Source organism: Amblyomma americanum, chromosome 2 (genome assembly GCF_052857255.1).
Source record: "Amblyomma americanum isolate KBUSLIRL-KWMA chromosome 2, ASM5285725v1, whole genome shotgun sequence".
NCBI lineage: Eukaryota > Metazoa > Arthropoda > Arachnida > Ixodida > Ixodidae > Amblyomma > Amblyomma americanum.
This window is the reverse complement of record NC_135498.1, coordinates 94,549,105-94,567,170: the sequence shown is the minus strand read 5'-3', so window position 1 is coordinate 94,567,170 and position 18,066 is coordinate 94,549,105. Positions and strand designations below refer to the sequence as shown.

General features: G+C 45.3%; 1 protein-coding gene across 1 annotated transcript in view; it reads left to right on the top strand.

Moving 5' to 3' along the window:
- Positions 1–1,340: 1,340 nt before the first annotated feature.
- l(3)80Fj (lethal (3) 80Fj) overlaps positions 1,341–18,066 on the top strand; it is a 114,590-nt gene continuing 97,864 nt past the window's right edge. The window contains exons 1-10 of the mRNA XM_077654937.1: positions 1,341–1,412; positions 1,533–1,632; positions 4,489–4,684; positions 5,145–5,253; positions 6,410–6,508; positions 7,429–7,557; positions 8,841–8,909; positions 10,235–10,343; positions 15,306–15,380; positions 15,853–15,981. Of these exons, the coding sequence (XP_077511063.1) occupies positions 1,398–1,412; positions 1,533–1,632; positions 4,489–4,684; positions 5,145–5,253; positions 6,410–6,508; positions 7,429–7,557; positions 8,841–8,909; positions 10,235–10,343; positions 15,306–15,380; positions 15,853–15,981 (1,030 nt within the window). The 5' untranslated portion in view covers positions 1,341–1,397. The remainder of the gene's footprint in view (positions 1,413–1,532; positions 1,633–4,488; positions 4,685–5,144; positions 5,254–6,409; positions 6,509–7,428; positions 7,558–8,840; positions 8,910–10,234; positions 10,344–15,305; positions 15,381–15,852; positions 15,982–18,066) is intronic.

Sequence of the window (18,066 nt, the reverse complement as noted above, 5' to 3'; positions counted from 1 at the left end):
AATGCTGTCCCGGAATGAGGACTACCACCCAGGCAAGGGAGTGGTGAAACCCTCCACTGTCCTCTAAAACCCGCCCCGGGGCATCCAATAAAGTTTTACCACCACCACATACACAAAGAGACGGCGGTCAGGCGCCTGTCCGTCATCTCTTTTGTGTATGTGATTTTTTTGCGCCAAAATGTTTTTGCAAGTTGTTGATTATGTCTGTGGTATTCTATGCATTTGTGTAACTTAAGTTCGCGCTGGCCACCAAACCGCACACCATTCGGACCTCCGTGGGTTAATGCCCATATATGCAAAACTGATCATTTTCTACTTAACATTCGTAGATAGCGGCGAGTCCTCCCACCACTACCACTGCAGTGGCGCAGCGATTAAGCGATGGGCCACTGCAGTGGCAGGTGGCAATTCCTGTCACAGCCACCAGTAGAGATTATGCGATATAAGTTGCCCTTCCTGAGCAACTGCTCGTGCAGATGGCGCGACGCTCCTCCGAACCTACCCGAGTTACTTTTCGGGCAGGAAGTGTGGACACTTCCTGTACACGCCACGCATAAGACAACTAATGCTTACGCATTAAAACTAGCTACCACTATTGTTCTAGGCGCAGACTTAAGGGACTTGCACAGAATTCGGGCAACAGACTGTGCTGACACACACACGCTTGCAAAGTACGAACTTCGAGCTATGACTACACTGGCTACAGTGGCTAGCTACTGTACTATGACGACGCGAAAAAACCGCCTCCATCACGCCAGCTGATGATGTTCGTAGCCATTAGGTAACAAAATATGTCAAGCAGCTTTTGACTTTGACCATGGTTCTGGTTTCTATCTTGTCATTACGGCGGTTGTGACTATACTGAGGGGTTTCTATCAGTTTTATAGAACAAAATAAATAAAGCATGTCATCTGAAAGCGCCACTTAAACCATTAAACAACATAAAGCTGTGTCATGGAAGTCAGCACTTGAAATATGTGTATGAAGTTGTCGTGAATTTGGTAATTAGGGTAACAATGTTTTACATATGTTTTGAGGACAGCTAGGTGTTGCTGAGTGTGGTTGCGTGAAGCACTTGTGAACAAAACAGTTTAAAGGGTTGGGGTCTTTTCACGCTCCTTTTGCTGTATCAAGAAGTACGCTCACACGCGATACTCGCGATGTGTTTTCTTGGATTTCTTCTGTCACACACATCTGCTATCACGAATATGTACAGTTAATAAAGTGAAATTATGGCAGAGTTAGACCCTCTGTCTTATATGGGTGGTTTAATGATCACTGTGAACTGCAAATTGGTTCTTGTTTCCAGCGCCGGCACCTTCCGCATCGCCGTAGCCACCATCGCACGTCATGTTTTCCACGCCGTGAGCAGTAGCACGGTAGCACTGGCAGAAGTTATGGCAGGGGTGGAAGTAAGTCTTTTTACTCCGCAGAATTTGAAAGTTTTCTACGCGATGTTGGGCTTACGCATTTAATAAGTTTCCGGAGAGGGGGGCTCAGGCCTCGCTATTAAATTTTGATTTGTTTTCCAGGTTCCTTCAGTATTTAAAGACCTTCCGGTGAAGGTGCAAACGTCGAAGCTTGTCACTCGCAAGGATATCTTCTTCCAGCTGGAAGAGGCGGCGAAAAGCGGTAAACTTTCCTTCTGGCTATGATTTTACAAGGGCGGGAGCTGCGCGATCTATGGTTAGAATCTCATTCATGTGACGTGTCACAGCATGTCAGCGAAAGTCAGCCCAGTTCACCTTAACGGTGCATCGTCGAAATGCGGCTTCGACCTCGATATATGCACGTGTTCCCGAAAATCAAGATTTGCTTTCTCCAGTCTGTGGACCTTCGCCAGCTCTTTCCCATTCACGTGAACAATTTTCTTTTTTTTTTCAAAACTTTCACCGTCCGCATGAACAGACTCGCGTACCGAGTTTGCCTCAAAGACGATGACGATTCGAGCCGGCGGTACCTGTTACTGGATCGTGCTTTGCGGCAACCGATTGATGTCGTTAGCCTGGTGCGCAGTTTGGTCTGTTTACTTAACGGCGCGGTTAGCGATTGCATTCCTCGGCCTGCGGTTCCGCAGTAGAGGTCTCGGATCAGGCACTGTAACGTTCACCGTGGGCGGTTTCCACTTGATGTCGAAACCGCCGGCGATGAGTACCGGCCGGCGTGTTTTGGCAAAGCGAACACCACGTGACTGAACTAGATGAGAGCGCGCTAACGTGAGCTTCCATGTGACGAATGTACCGTTAGTATTCATCCGATGGCCAAAACTTCTCTCAATTCGCATTTTCTCGCCGATTAGTTGTCTCGCCTGTCTCTGGGTTCGTGGATGTGTCGTTTGAAACTTTTGCTGAATTCGTTTGCGATTGCATGTAATACATATCCGTTGGGTTACTGGATTGTTACAGAGGTTTGGTGCAGCTGATTCACTGTTTGCAAATGTGGAGGGCTGCATGAAAAAGGGCCCATCCCATCTTCATCCCTCACTTTGACTTGCAAGCTACTGATGGCCATTGTTTTCATGGCTTTCATCATGCTTACCTGCTGTGCAGTCCTGCAACGGGATGTAGGGCATTGTCTGTGTTCATGTCTTGCTCATTGGCAGTGTGATGCTAGTTCTAAAGAATCCTGATTTTTTTAGAATTCACCTTTTTCTTAAGGTGTTCTAACTCCACTGCATTTAGCCGCTGTATGAAAAACTTGCCATTTCAATTTTGGCAATGAAGGTTGGGCAAGAAACCTTATTTTGCCTAGCTCTCCCAAAAAATAAGGTGGAAAAGGGGTGGAAAATTCGCAAAGGTGGTCTCGTGCGCAAGTTGGGAAAACTAATTAACCTCTGTCGGATCACGTTCGGTTCATATGAAAACTTTTGCAGTGGTCTTATGCGTACATTATAAGTTCCTTTAGAGGGGAGCTTAGCGTTGGGCCGGAGCAGTTTGCTTAATAACAGGGGCTGGAATGAGGTAAGCTTTTTTTTTCTGAATATTTTTTATTTGCGATTCATTATTATGGATTATTTGCTTTATGGAAGTTTTGCTTGGAAACCAAAATCTCCATAATAACGAGGCTCGGCTGTAATGGAAAAATATTTTTGCACATGCCAAGTTCTTGCTTATTCAGCCTCGAGCAGCAGTTTGAGGAGGTTGTATCCATACAACAAAAACAGCTTCACCATCTTAACGTGACGCCATCAAGCGTGACCTGTGACTACATAAGCACCGTTGTCACCACAGACTGGAGGGGCCGATGTTTGACAAGAGAGCCTTCTGTAGCTTATTGTCGGTGTACAACAGGTGTCACAAGATGACACAGATAATGCTGTAGATTGCGTGCTGGAAGCTAGTGTGGTTGTTAATAATGTTGACCATCTGAGCCAGTTTTCGGGGCTCTTAGGAAAGAACAGAGGAAGCTGCGGATGCTTTTTTTTAGCTGCCATAACCATAATTGAGCAACACCTTTGCTTACAAACTGCGTTCAAGGTAACATAGCAGGGGTATTTGCTAAAAAATAAATATCTTACTTGTGCTGTTTTTCCACTTCTTTGTTTTATAAAGTCTCTGACGTTAGGAAAGTATTAGCAGTTCTTGTTGACTTCATAGTATTGAGCTGAATGATATATTGACATTGCTTTTCAGGTCTAATACGGCAGTATTTGGCACATTGTGAGCTATTTAAGCTGACACTTTCATAACACAGTCACTTGGTTCAAATGTTGTGCAGAGGCAAGTGTATGCTGAAGTCGCAAGATCATTTGCACAGCTTTAGTATTGCTGCAGAGTTCTCAACTTGTGGATGCTGTTCCTCTGAGCTCAGATATGAGAGATGCATGTGTGCAAGGATATTATGGCTCCGTCACCAATTCATGCCGCTTGTTATGCTGAAATAACAAGCATTGTGCGTTTACATTGAACTGTTTTTCATTTCGGAGGCATTACAGCCAGCCATGCATCATCATTGCTCAGATTGTCATCATTTGTGGCTGCCAAACAGCACGTCATAAGTGCATCGCCAGAGCATATTCCTAGTTGGGTTATGCTGCCATAGTACCTGATGCTGCTATCTGCTTACTAGCCACATATAAATCACCTTAGGCACATTGCACTAAATGCAGCTAGCAGGTTTGACAATACATTTTCATCTTATCCGTCACCTGGAGACTCCTGCACTCTCATTAAAAGAGAGCACAATTTATCTTGCATGTATGGAATACTTGGCTATAAAAACTTGTAAAGATTGAGGCGTATACAATGCGCCAACTTGCCGATAATTTTACCTTCCATGTTCATGAATTATTTCTAGAATAACACAAAAAGAGGAAGACGTATTAGTACCTAGCAATATCTGTGGGAGTTTTAATAGATTTATTTCTACCCACGGGATGCCTTTCATCTGATTCACTTCACAGTGCACTCGTTTGTATATGTCTTGGGTTGACTCTAGTGGTTCTTCAGGGATATGTCGAGTGTCACGTGGTGGTGATGTCTGCTGCAGGATCCTTGACGGAGCCCATTGTGCGGGGATTGTGCCAAGTGCTTCGGCTGACTCTTTCCCGCTACAATGGGAGTACCTCGCGCCACCTTGTGGAGCAGTTTGTGGGCTCCCTGCTTGCAGCCCACCCCTCCAGTGCGGGATACCTCATTGCAACCATCCTCGACGTGTCCCGCGAGCACAAGTCCCTCTTCATCACGTGAGGGTTCCCTTCTGATTAAATCGCAACCACCGAGATATCTTTTCACCTCAGTCACATTATCCTGTTCAGTATGATCATTTGGTTCTGAAAAACATATGTTGTTTCTATACCTGATTGGTGGTAGACCTCAAAAACCAACCGTTTTCCTGCAAGCATTGACTGGGTTATCATTAGGTGACCACACAGAGTAGCGTATAGTATGTTGGTGTGACACTTAAATTATTCATTGTTCAGGGGAAATCAAATGACTCAAACTGCTTTTGCACATGATGATGATTCTTTTCAAGCTTGACTGATCACGACAAAAATTTATTATGAATGGACAAAGTTCTAGTGTTCCTCACTGTTGTCCGTGCAGTTTTGTCAATATGTGTTCCAGAGACTTGGAATACATGTCCTGTAGTGGCTGCCACTTGGTGCAAATGGGTTACTTGTGTGTGTGTTTGTTTGTTTGCAGGAAGAACCTGGCTCGCACCTGCCTCACGGCGTTCAGTTGGTCTTGTAAAGTAGCCCACCAGGTCCTGGTCAATCAGGGAGACCTCAAACCTGAGAAGATCCGGGATCTGGTAAGTAAATGACACCTGCAGGTGATCGAAGGGTGTGGGAGCTGCTGCTTCCATTGACTGCGGCGTCCGACACCATGGAACCAATATTTTCAAGTTAAGGCCACTGTCGTGCTTGTTCTAGGCTGCCTTCTCTCATACATTCTTATTACCATTGCCGCAAAACCAGAGGTAAATACAAATGTGAGTGAATAGTCAGCAGCCTTATTTTCTTTCTGTGGTACTCAGTGGTTCACTGCATTTGCCTTGTGATCTGTTCGGAGCCATAGCGTGGCTGTCTTTTGTGCAGCAGAAAATGCTGCAAAATGAACTGCCAGTTTGTTTTGAACATGTGCGGAATTGTGCTGCATTATTGATGATGACTGTGCTTCTGGTCATAAGATGACATTGGAATTTAGACGGAATTTGTGAGTTGACATGGGTTATGCATGATCAAGATTCACGGAAAGGACTGTTCAGCACATCCGCTGCAACAAATTGTACAATTGCTCAAATTTTATCACTGTCGCTCATATTTGTCACAGTTCCACTGTCAAGTGAAGCAACGAGCCTTTATCTGGCTTAATGTGTGCTTGCTCTTGAGTATATTTTTGGTCAAGTTTGTGACCATAACTGAAATCGAACTCTTGCTTTTAGCTGCTTTTGCCTTAGAGTTCTGCATTAGTCCTTCCGGAGATTAATGCTGCAGTTGTGGGAGCCCTTGTCGGTTGGTTTCTTGCTGACAAAGTTTGACATTGATCATAGCCTGTGGCTTGCAAGTTTGCAGCAGTGTTTGTGCTGCCAAAGTGACAGTTGTTAATTATATTTGTTCTGGCGATGATGGCATCCACATTGACATGAAAACAGTCTAATGGAAAATTATCCACCCATAGATGAGGGGAAAATGGCATCACAAGCTTCTCACCTCCATCTTAGCACCTCCATCAGTTCATTGATGCAGAACCAGTGATGAAAATTTTCTGTTCAGTTTCTTTCATTACCCTTGTCAGGTTGGGATGCTGGATATGGCAATGATTTAATTTTTTTTTTACTGTGAGAGCAGTTTAATGTTATGTGTTGTTGCTGATGAGTCACAGTGATGACTGCTTTGCCTCTCGTTGTCTCATTGTGGTGGTTTTATTCTCGGTGTTCTAATCACACGTGACATGCCCTGTTCCAGGTGGAAGCTCAGACCAACCTGCTTCTGTCTGTGTCGTCGGCATGCAATGCCACGCTCAACAAGAAAGCCAAGAGGAAAATCAACTACCTGTGGAGACAGGTAATGTAACGTTATTGTTATGCTTCCCACCAATGTGGTCGGTCTTAAAAATAAAGGCAGGTTTTTATTATTGTTTCCAGTGTGCCATCCCCTGCGGGGGATTGCAAAAATCACAATATTTCAATGTGGTAGCTTTAAGAATCCACATTCTGCAAAAATGGCGACGTGTTGCAAAATCTGGTGATTGGCTGAGAGAGGTCACATGACCTTGTCATGTCATCACAACCGGCCCATGAAAGAAAGAGAAGCAAGAAAAAAAATGGCAGGAAGATTTGGTTAGAGCCAGTTCTAACAACAAAGTAGCAAAATGGAGATCTCTGATGTTATCACATTCCACTCTTGAGGTACGTTAAGTTCCTCCCTAGTTTTTTTAGTGTTTCATCTTGAGTTAGAAATGGATTTCTCTATCTTGGGTTAGAAGTGGATTTCTCTAGCTGGCAGTGTCGGCACACAGTGGCAGTTCTCAGCAGCAGCAGGTTTGAGATGGCAAGCTTTATTGGGTGCTTCTTCAGTGGTTCGTCAGACATACAGTTTTCACTTCATTTCTGTATTCTTGGCAAGTTGATAACAATAGGGAAAAAAACGGTGAATTTAAGTCTCAAAGCTCTTTTAACCCGTAATGACAAGTTCTGATGAAACCACTGGAATACAGACTGCATATGGTGCTAGGGGAGCTGTTTGCTGCTTCTCGTCATACCCTCTTATAAGCGAGCGTTGCTTCGTGGATAGCATGCAATGCGAACAGTGCTGTGAAAACTAAACTGGGAAGGCCGCACAGGTGACAGAAGGGACAGAGAAAGCGAGGAAGGATGTTCAGCACCCGTTCACCTTTCTCCTGATGAGCCGAACTATGTCAGTGCAGTGCACACATGACTGAGGTCTCTTCCATGGACCGTGGGGCCACACGTAAATGTGTGCAGGTCTCGACCAACTCGTATGTGGAGGTGCTGAGCAGCCTGGAGCCCTCATGCGCAGTGCTGCTCACGTGGTGCTTCCTCATCGCTTACCTGGATGCCCAGAAGCAGCGGGACGTCATCCACAGCCACAAGGTGGTGTCTTCTAGCACTTTTCTATACCTTGTTATGCTATTACTGTAGCGTAAAAATCGAGTGGAGAGCCGAGTTGCTCCGATATTTGCTCTTTTTTTTTTACCAGAACAAAAACTTGCATGGAATATTACCTGCGCACTCACTGTGGCAGGTATGGGTAACCACACCGTACAGTAGCCGACGGGTAATTCGGACTCCAATAATTTGGACTTGTAGGATATTTTGGACTTCGGTGAAGCACCGTCAGTCACCCCATAGAAGTGCATGCATATTCGCAACGGATATTTCGGACTTTAAAAGTCCGAAAGTTCAATTTTTCGGACTAATTTCAGTCGTCTGCGGACCCAAATCAGCCATCTTATAGGCTTTTCGCCAGCGCAAAAGGTGCCATCTTGGATTGAGGTGGATTTACTCTGGAGTTGGATTGGCTTGACATACTTTCGGTACCTCATTTTTACCAGTAGAGGTCCCTGTGATCCCTGACACTTCGAGGTGGCAGTCGGATCGTAATCGCCGTCAACTTGCTTTTGTCGCTAACATTGTCGCAGGTAGTTATCGTTTGTCTCATACGTTGAAAATTGGAAAATTGGTTGTTGGGGGAAGGTGGACACCTGACACTGGGCATTAAGGGAAGGAATAAAGGAGGGAGTGAAAGAAGAGAGAGGTGCTGTAACCCCGTGACCTTGCTGTCTAGTGTGTACTGTGAAAGCACAAGTTTAGCGCAAATACAGGCGCATATCGTTGCCAGCAAGAGAAATTTTCCGCAAGTTAAAATCAGTGACTTTTTTTAAGCCGATTTCATCTCAATAAAGTGACTTTTTTGTACTTCACGGATTTTTTGGGCTGTTCGATTATTCGGACCATTTTTCGGGTCCCTTCGAGTCCGAAATATCGGTCGGTGACTGTATTTTGTGCATTACTGACAGTAGCTAGCTTTCCAGGAGTTCAAAAGAAGTGCAATCTGTAAGTTCATTTGATGATTTCCTTTAAATCTCTCAGCATTGAGGACATCAATTTCTGTAAAGCTTTGAGTTCCAGCTGCAGCTTATGTCACTGCTCTTAAAGGTTTTGGGCTACATCTCCATGACGCACATTTCTTCACTTTTTCCTTTGCTTTCCACTGACTGAGAAACATGTCAACAAAATACAACCTTATTGGGACTAGTCCTGATTCAGCAGATTGCTCTTAGTGTCACAGGAGAACAATTTCCATTTAGGGCATGAAATACAAATGAAAATCTTTGGGAAGCAGAACATTGCTGGAGCTTTCGTTATGTTTGCAGGCAAAGTTTCTGGAGGTGTTCAAGACTGTTGTCCTGATGAGCAAGACGCCGCCGCCAACTCATGTCCTTGTAAGTTGGCACTGCACATATGTTTGAGAATATGTTTCGGCGATACGGTTGATGCATTAATGACTCAGAAATGCAGGCTATGTGCTGCTTTATAATGCAGACTATGATAAATGGCTTGACGGTCAATGTCTAAACATCATAGGAAGAGGCCAGCTGATGGGCATTTGCATCCTTGGAGCTGGAAAGGTGTATAAATTTATCTCTTAGATGCTGCCATGCATTGGTGACAGAGAGGTTAGCTGGTCGTCTAGAAATCGCTTAGAAATCCAGGATTTACCTTATCTCCCTTTTCCTCCTCCATCGCCAGGCTCATGGAAAAAAAAAAAGAAAAACGCTTTGTGCAACAATTTGTATACAGTCAGAAGTAATCTAATCAAGTCTGTATTACAGCTGATATGTCTTGCTGCATCATCACAAAGTGCCATGTTGTTGATGATTTTTGGTGTAAACAATTAACTGCAGTGCACTTAGCATTAGGGCATTGAGCTCTGTAGAAGTATACTTCAGCATCTTTTTTTAAGAGCAGGAGAATACATTTTTTAACAGGAGGGGAAAAACTACCCATGGGTACACCGCTGTTCACCAAGCAGCCGGCTGCTGGCAAACAGAAGATTCTGATATGTAGCAGTATTTTCATTGAAAGTGAATGCAACTGTTGTGCTCATTGATATGCGTGGAACAGATTAGCACCACCACATAGAGTGATGCAAATCAGTGAATACACTGAATGTGTGTTATTCACGGCAACATGCTAATGCAGCGCACATTTCTTCAGTGGACTGACTAGAACCTGACAACATCTACACGGGAAGGGGGATCCCATTTCCTTGCTTCTGGTTGCGCAACAGTTGTTTCCCAAAAGCGTCCCATCGATTGTGGAAGCAGTCGTGGTAGTTTTGTTGGAAAAAGTGCTGGCACATCATCTACCCTCACTTTGCCTTGAGGTACAAGACTCCTGCAGTGTGCTGCTGTTGTGTGAATCACCGTTTTTGGAAGCAACAGCCCAACTCATCGCGAGACATAGCTTACCAAAGTGAGTTTAGCAAATGATTGCCTTTTATAAGCCGAAGCAAGCAACCTGGTGATACTTTTTGTCGCTGAAGCTCGCACATAAATCATTGCTGTGTCGATGGCTAGCAGGGAAATACTTCTTGTCATTGTTGCAGTCGTCGCTGCTGCATTCTGCTTCGTTAGCCAGCCGGTCCTCATTGCCGCCAGGGGTGCAAACTCAGGATGTGGACCCTGTCCTTTAGCATTTACTGACGAACTCCAAGACGCACTCTTGGCGGGCAGCCTGATTGTCCCATGTAATGCATCATGTGCAGGAGCACTCGCGGTGCCTGCTGAGGCATGCCACTCATGAGGACTTCAAGGAGCAGCTGATGCCTGCCCTGCAGAAGGCCATGCTGCGCAACCCGGAGATCATCATGGAGAGTGAGTGGTCCATCTCTGGCGCTCTGGTGGAGTACCCTTTGGCCCCAAGCAATGGGAGAGTGCCAAGCTAATGGACTTGAGCTCCCTGACCCAACTGATCGGCGGGGATAAAGTTCTAGAAATGAGTGCTCAGCATTTTGTACGCTGCAGTTTGTGTCGTTGCATCACTTGTGCTACCTGCACATGCACTTCACTTAGGGCCACACTGCTGCAACTTGGCTGTTACCCAAAATTTGGGAACAATGGAAAGAAGGAATATGGCTAAAAACAGCCGATTGAACACACGTACAGTATAAACTCATTGCAAAAAACTGCGATAGGGCCCAAGATGATATTGGTCTATTGTAGAAGTCTGCAGAACCAAAGTACTGTTGCAACCGACTGCTTATATCACAGCTGAGCCTGTTGTAACCAAACTGACCTTCAAGGCAAGTGTTGTTGCACCCAACTGTTTTATTCCGTCTTAACACCGCTGAATGAAGGTGGCCATAGGACATAGTTTTTAATGCTAGTAGCTCAGTGGCATTGGTGTTCAGTTGCAGAGCCCAAGGTCGCAGGATCGAATCCCAGCCTTGTCGCTTCTGCATTTCAATGGGATGGATGTGATGGTCTTTGAATCGGTTCTGCAATCAATATTTATAACTGTATGTCGTAGCCGCTTATGCAATGCTCTCATGCGGGCAGTCACTTTCCTGGATGAGCGATAGATGGAATGAGCAAAAACTTCCTCAATCGGGAGCTTGCACAGTGCCGAACTCTGAAACCGCAGCAATGTTGACAGTGGGTGGCAGTTCAGTCAGACTGCATTGTTGCTTACTGGGCTAATCAGCTGTGATGCCAGCATAGAAAGCGGGCCATTTTATTTATTTCACAATACTGCAGGCAGCTCCGCTGCCCAAGCGGGAGAGTCTTTGATCTAAATTAGCCTCCAACGGTTTCCATAGCAATTACATCTTCTCTTTCCTTAGCGTTGCGTGCATGCTTTGAGATGACGTAACTCGTTTGAGTGCTGCTATGTCATTGTCGTGCGGGTGCTCAGTGAAAGCTGATGACTGCGCAGGAGATCGATGAATGAAAAGTGAGTGATCGTGAGTTCGCGAAGAACTATGTACTGAGAAGCATGCTGCTAACGTACATCTTTCCTTGACCAGCTACGGCTACAGAGGGAGGAGGGCCGTATCGGCTTATGTGTAGTGTCTGATTTTTTTTTTTACTTTTTTGCACGAGTGAGGGTCACAGTTTTTGTAGCAGTCAACATATATTCAGAGTCAGTTAATGCACGACACTTTGTGATAATAACTATATGGCAGCTGCTGTCGCCGTGCATTGTCAGGATACATCGAGGAACACTTGAAGTTAAGCACTGCTTGATGACTTTATGTCCACTGCAACGAAGTGTGAACAATCTTCCATTCTATTCTATCCGAACCTTGTTGTAACCACATCCACAGTAAACGAAGTCCAGTCAATGGCAGAGAGAGGAACACCAACCAAACACTGCAGATAGGCATGTGATATCCGAAAATTGATCGAAACTGGATCCATTGTAACAAGTTTATACTGTATATGTTCTTTGTGCAATGTGCGTTTTGAATGGATGGTGTGTGAGCTGAACGGAAATTATGTCTCTAAAGCTCAGGATAATTTTATTGACAAAACGGCCAATAAACCAAGTTGTAGCAGAAGTGGCAGCAAAACTGAGGAAGAATTCAAACTACAGTGCCTTTTGTATTTGGTGGCCAGACTTTAAAAAAAAATTCTGTGAAAACTGCTGACCTACTCAGGCGGGAACGTCGCACACAAAGCAGAATATTACGGTCTGTGTTCTTTGAAATGTGGTTTAGAATCGACACTTGCCTAGATTACCTCTAATTCAGGGGATTGCCCTTAACCTGGCGACCTGCCCATCCATCAAGCCGGGCTGTCAGTTGCTTTCTCGTCTGGCAGGCAACACAGCCTGTTTGATCACCTTAGCGTGCCTTGGTGCCCATGCTTCCATTCACCTCCTCGGTTTGCCCGTTTAAAAATATTGCCTGATGCGAACAGCATTTTTTCATTAATTATAGACATTCCAGACAAGTGCTGATGTTAAAATACATCTCAAAGTGTGTAGACCCTAATAAGCTGCTTTGTGTGCAATGTTTGCGCCCGAATAGGCCAGTAATTGCACAGGGGAATTTTCTTGAAGTCTGACTGCCAAATACAGTGGAACCCCGAAGAAACCCTGTGGGCGCTCATTGAAAGCAGACGACTGTGCAGGAGGAGATCGATGAATGAAAAGTGAGCACCTGATGCATCCCCTGTTCATGTGGCGACCCATATTTTACGACGAATTGGCACGGGTCCGGCAAATCCTCTATAGGGATAATGTATTAAAATCATCGATTATACAACGGAAAAATATGCATGGCCTACTTACAACGGCCGGTAGGAACCGTCTGGAATGAGACACCGGCGAACCACTTTACTGGCAGACGTGAAGTCAACCAAGTTGGTTCCAGATTGGAATCAAGACGGAGATATGCACACTGCGATGCGATCGAGCACCCGACGGCCTGTAATGACGATTCTGCTGATGGCTCGGACTTCGTGCCTGCGGCCCACAGCCAGAGGCACGAAGCGGCTCGCCTGGCCTTTTTTTTCACGCGCTTTGTTGACGAATGCATTAGGGAAAACAACTGTGCGTTCATACCAGGATGAAGGTATTGTAGAGGCAGTAACAAGATTAGACATTTATATAATCTATGGCGGTTAGCTAGAAAGGGCTTTCAGCACTTTCTCTGCAGACGCCTGAACCACACCGCACCATAAGGGAAGGGATAAAGCAAGGACTGAGAGAAGAAAGGAAGAAAGAGCTGCTCTGATGGAGGGCTCCACAAAACCACTTTGAAGAGTAGGAGCTGCGCACACTCAAAGAGTAGGAGCAGCCACACTTGTCTAAGGCCGCCTCTTGGATGCCAAAAAGCCTGGCTATGCGCGGTCTCGGTCTCGGAACTGATTCTCACAAAACGAAAACGGACACTTTGATGATGCGCGGGGAAAAGAACTTCAATTTTTGAAAGCCAGAGCAGCTGACTCGTTTATTGCGCGAATGCATAACTTGTGAGAGATTTTTGATAATGCGCTCCCCTGAAAGTTGTATAATCGCGGTTCTACTGTATGCAAGTCTCTGTATAGGTCTGACAAAGCCAGCCACAAATGGTTAGCATATAACACATCATCGCACACGGCTTTAATGAAGTGGATTTTATGCGTGTTTTAGAGAAGTGAACCATGAAAGGGTGTGTCTAGGGAGGGCACCCTTTTAAAATGAAAAAAAAAAAAAAAGTATGGCCATTGCATGAGTGCGTTAAGTATATATGCACCTCAGATAGCGCTAGAGTTGTTTCTTTGCTATAAAGAAGTTAAGTATGGGTTTAGTTCTGTGGGGTTGTTTTGGGGAGATATAAATACGTTCCCCCCCCCCAATCGCGGCTGACACGGTTCAAAGCCGCCCGGACCCCACCCCGTGATCGCTTACGCTGTTGAGCGCACGCCAACCACGGCGGGCCTTGCTCTGAGGGAACAAAGGAACGACACATTGGCTGACACAAACAGGCATTTATTGCTATGGCAACAACAACACCAGTTAGCAATAAGGTACGCTAATGAATCAAGGTCGTCCGACTCACCAGCATGGTTCCGAGCGAATGTTCGCCCGCGCTAGGGCAAGGGATATATACTCCGAAGGCCGGACGGGACGATATAGGAAGCGGGTCTCCCCGTCGCTTCCTCGCCCCGCCGGCGAAGAGCGGAGCCGCGAGTGCCACGTCCGCTCGCGCCGACGATCCCCGCCCAAGAGCCTCATGAGCTCTCCCGCGCGTGGGCTTCAAGCAGTCGCTTGCGCAGTGACGGTGGCGCCCTCTCTTGCCAGTTAATGTAACTGACAACGGAATGTGTTCCTTCTCGAGGTGAGGCTGCTGCTGCACGGTGCCTTGCGGGAAAGCAAACGGGATTGCAGGGCAGGTCCCCATAGTTCTCAGCATTATCTGATTGATTTGTGTGAATTACTGTGTGGGCTGTGGTGACGTTAATGTTAGTAGTAGTAGGAGCACCCATAGATCAGTGCTATGAGATCCATGCTGTGCTTCTTGCATCAAGCAGGAACGGCCCTGCAAACATTCCTTTTCTTGTTCAGTCAAAATTATAGAGGAGCTTAGAGGCCCGTGTACTGTGCGATGTCAGTTAAAGAACCCTAGGTGGTCGAAATTATCCAGAGCTCTCCACTACGGCGTCCCTCGTGCCCTGATTCACTTTGGGACTTTAAACCCCATCAGCCATAGACCACTCATAAAGGCGCTTGTTTTCTGGCATAGCAGTTTGCTATTGCATGTCGCTATACTACTTGAATTTAATGCATGCCATTGCACTTGGTTTAATACATATACCATGCTAAGACTAATTTGGTGCACTATATTAATTGTGCCTGAGCAGTAGTAAAGCAAAAAATATCCAACATGAACTGTATGCTGGGACCCCTAGCAAATGAAATGCCATGCTCATTTTTCTCAAAAACTTTTGCCTTGGATTTTTGGCATTTTTTGTCATTTTCTTTTTTTCTCTGCATTATGAATTGAAGTGACTGATTTGACAAGTATATTTTGTTATTCTTTTTTAAAATTTTATTTGTCACTAATTGACACTGAATTAGTTTTGGTTCAAGCCAAAATTTTTCATTTCAAACTGCTAGTTTTCGTAAAGTTTGTTTGCAAAGAAAAAAAATGCACTGTCAGCTTGCATGTTCCATTTGCTTGTGACGTCGTTATTGCATGTGTGTAATATGTTGTTGTGACAGTCGTAAACTTCTTTAGCAGAGGCTGTAAGCTTGGCTCTGATGCACATTTGACCAGACACCAACCAAGCACAACTAGTACTTGTGAAACATTGTGCCCAGTACACTTGCCCTGCTCGTTTGTGTTGCAGGTGTGGCCCACGTGCTTCAGGGAGTCTCGCTGGAGCTGAGCCCCTACCTGGGCGACCTGGGCAAAAGCCTCGCACGTGAGTAGCCACCACTCAGTCCTTATTCTTCACGTAAGCGGAGAGCGTTTTGCGTTTGTATTACACACCATGCCGTCGTACAAGAGAAATTTATTTCAACGTAATGCACTGTTCTAGCTTTTGAACCAGATTTCTTCTGCCTACGTGAAAACCTGTTTCAAATGCAGCAGTAAAGTAGCAGACACCTTTGCCTTAATTAATGGTGGTTTCTGGAAGTCATTGTGCAAATAAGAAGCGGCAGTCAGGATGGGTGCGTTGCTGATGGTGAAGAAAAGATGAAAAATTCAATTTTATTATGTATAGCGGACAATGCCGCTCGCTGAAGAGTGATTTGGCTACAGTGACTATGGGCTGCTGGCTTGGCTCTGCAATTATTCAAGGGATGCAGGATCAGTAAGTTGTCAACGCTGCCAGCAGCGATGCCAGAGCAAGGCGGAGTCATTGCTAATTGTGTGTTTTCATTCCCCCCCAGAGAACCTGATAGCCAAGGACGAGTCCTGTCGGCAGGGTGCAGTGGTGGCCCTGCGGAACCTGGCCCACCAGTGTGGATCCCAGGAGGCCCTCGAGGCACTCATCAAGCATCTGGTGGGCGTTCTCAATGGTGGGTGGCGGCGGCGGCCCCTGCAGTTTCTTCTGTGTCGTTGTGTGAGGCACACATGTGCTTGTCTGTGTGGGCATGTGCATTACTCTTGGCACTCCATGCAGCTTATTGTGCTGTGACATCATCACTTCCCAGCTACAGTAAAACCTCGTTGATACGTTCCCGGTTCATACGTTCACAACCACGGGCAATAAAAATGTGTCGTAGGGTCGCTCTGTTTTACTTGCGGTTAATCTGTACCCGGAAACCACGATTTCCCAGCTACTACATTCAAAATTTTCACAAATTCTGGTCTTACAGTATATTTAGCAACAAAATGCACATGTGCAAACATAAGAGTGGCCGAATCTAAGGGCACACGACATAGATAAGAAATGCAGTTGCAGTCAGCTGCCATGGTGGCTTCTCTGCAGTGCGTGCCTTGGTACAAATGGACAAAGCATAAAAAAAAAAAGTGATGTGTTTACATACGAGCGGGTGTTCCCTTGAGGACGCGACATGAAAAAAAGAAATGCAGCGGCTTCCTCAGAGGGCTTGGGGCATTGGAGCAAAGCACTGGAGAATCATAAGGATGTGCTTATGTACGAGCAGGCCGTGTCTTGCGAATGTAGTGCAAAAACTATACGACAGTCGCTGCGGCGGCTTCTCTGCAATGCACTGATGCAAGGTGACGAAGCATTCGTAAACGAGGATGAGAGACCGCTAATTTTGTTATTACCGTAACCGGACCGGATGTGTTGCGAGGTTTCTTCCTGTCAAAGACAACACAAGCGCGAACTGTATTCTGTGAGCACTGGAAAAGGATGTGCTCAGACCTTGCGTCTATGAATGCTAACAGAGATATTTATGAGCTGAAAATGTGAATAATTATCTTTATGCATTATACAACAGTCACATCTTTCAAAATTGGGCAGTTTGGATCATGAGTTTTTTCTGGGTAATACATTTTTATGCCCGCATTTCTTTAAAAAAACGTATCATTGAGATTCATACCTCATTGATTCATTCCATTGATACCTTTTTTGTTTTCGTCCAGTGGAGAGTAGCAGTTTCAGTGAGTCAGAGCACCCTGTCAGATGTAGTTGCAGCTCTTGTGGACTGGAAAACTTGATTTTTCTTGCGGCTGTCTGGCACTGTTTCATTTCATTGGGGTTCAAGCTAAAGAGGTAAAACATTTTGGTGCAAATAGATATTGGAGCCTTTAGATATAAGCAGATAAAAAGCTGCAATGTGGAATAAGCTTGAGAGAATTAACTCTGTGCTATGCTAGAACCCTAAATTTGAATTCGAACTGCATTTGAATCAAATACAGTAAAACCAAGTTGACAGTTTTTTTTTAATTGCGGCAAATAACGAATTATCCGGAAAAACGTATCATCCAAACCACCTGATTTTGAGAAATGTAACTGCTGAATGCGGTAAAAAGACATTTATTTAGAATTTCACTTTTATAAAAATGCCGATTGGCATTTTTTGGCACAAGAGCTGAACAAGCCCTATTCCAAACGTCGCTGAATCCAGTCCGCATTCGCGCTTTCTTTAGTGCGGAAAGAAATTCGTAGCACGTCTAGTCCGTCGACGACAGTCACTAAAGTAACCAAAATCTCTGCCTTGTCATTTTTTATGCTTCGCCCCTTTGCTCCCAAGTAGTGTGGGAAAGCCACCGCGGTGGCTGATTGCCGCAATTTTTTTGCTTTTTAAGCTGCGTTTCGTATATAAGCCCGTTCTATGTAAGCGCATTACTGTAGTACCTGGAAGGTACGCCTCCTTTTCCTTATGCACCGCGAAGAAACCTCAGTGTTTCTCCTCTACATATTGCTTCCCCGCAGAAACGGCCGTCGCGAATGCTAGCGCGCCGTTTTTATTTTTTTGTTCATGGTGATAATTTTGGTAGTAGTGGTGATGGTGCTTCGCCTCGTTGCATTGAGGCACTGCAGAGAAGCCCCCATGGCGGGCGACTGCCGCAAAAAACGTCGCGTGCCCCCTCGTTCGGCCCACTTGCATGTTTGCACATGTTCGGTCAATTAACCTATTATACGACCACAATTTTTCGAAATTTTACACGTAGTAGCCGGGAAATCGTGT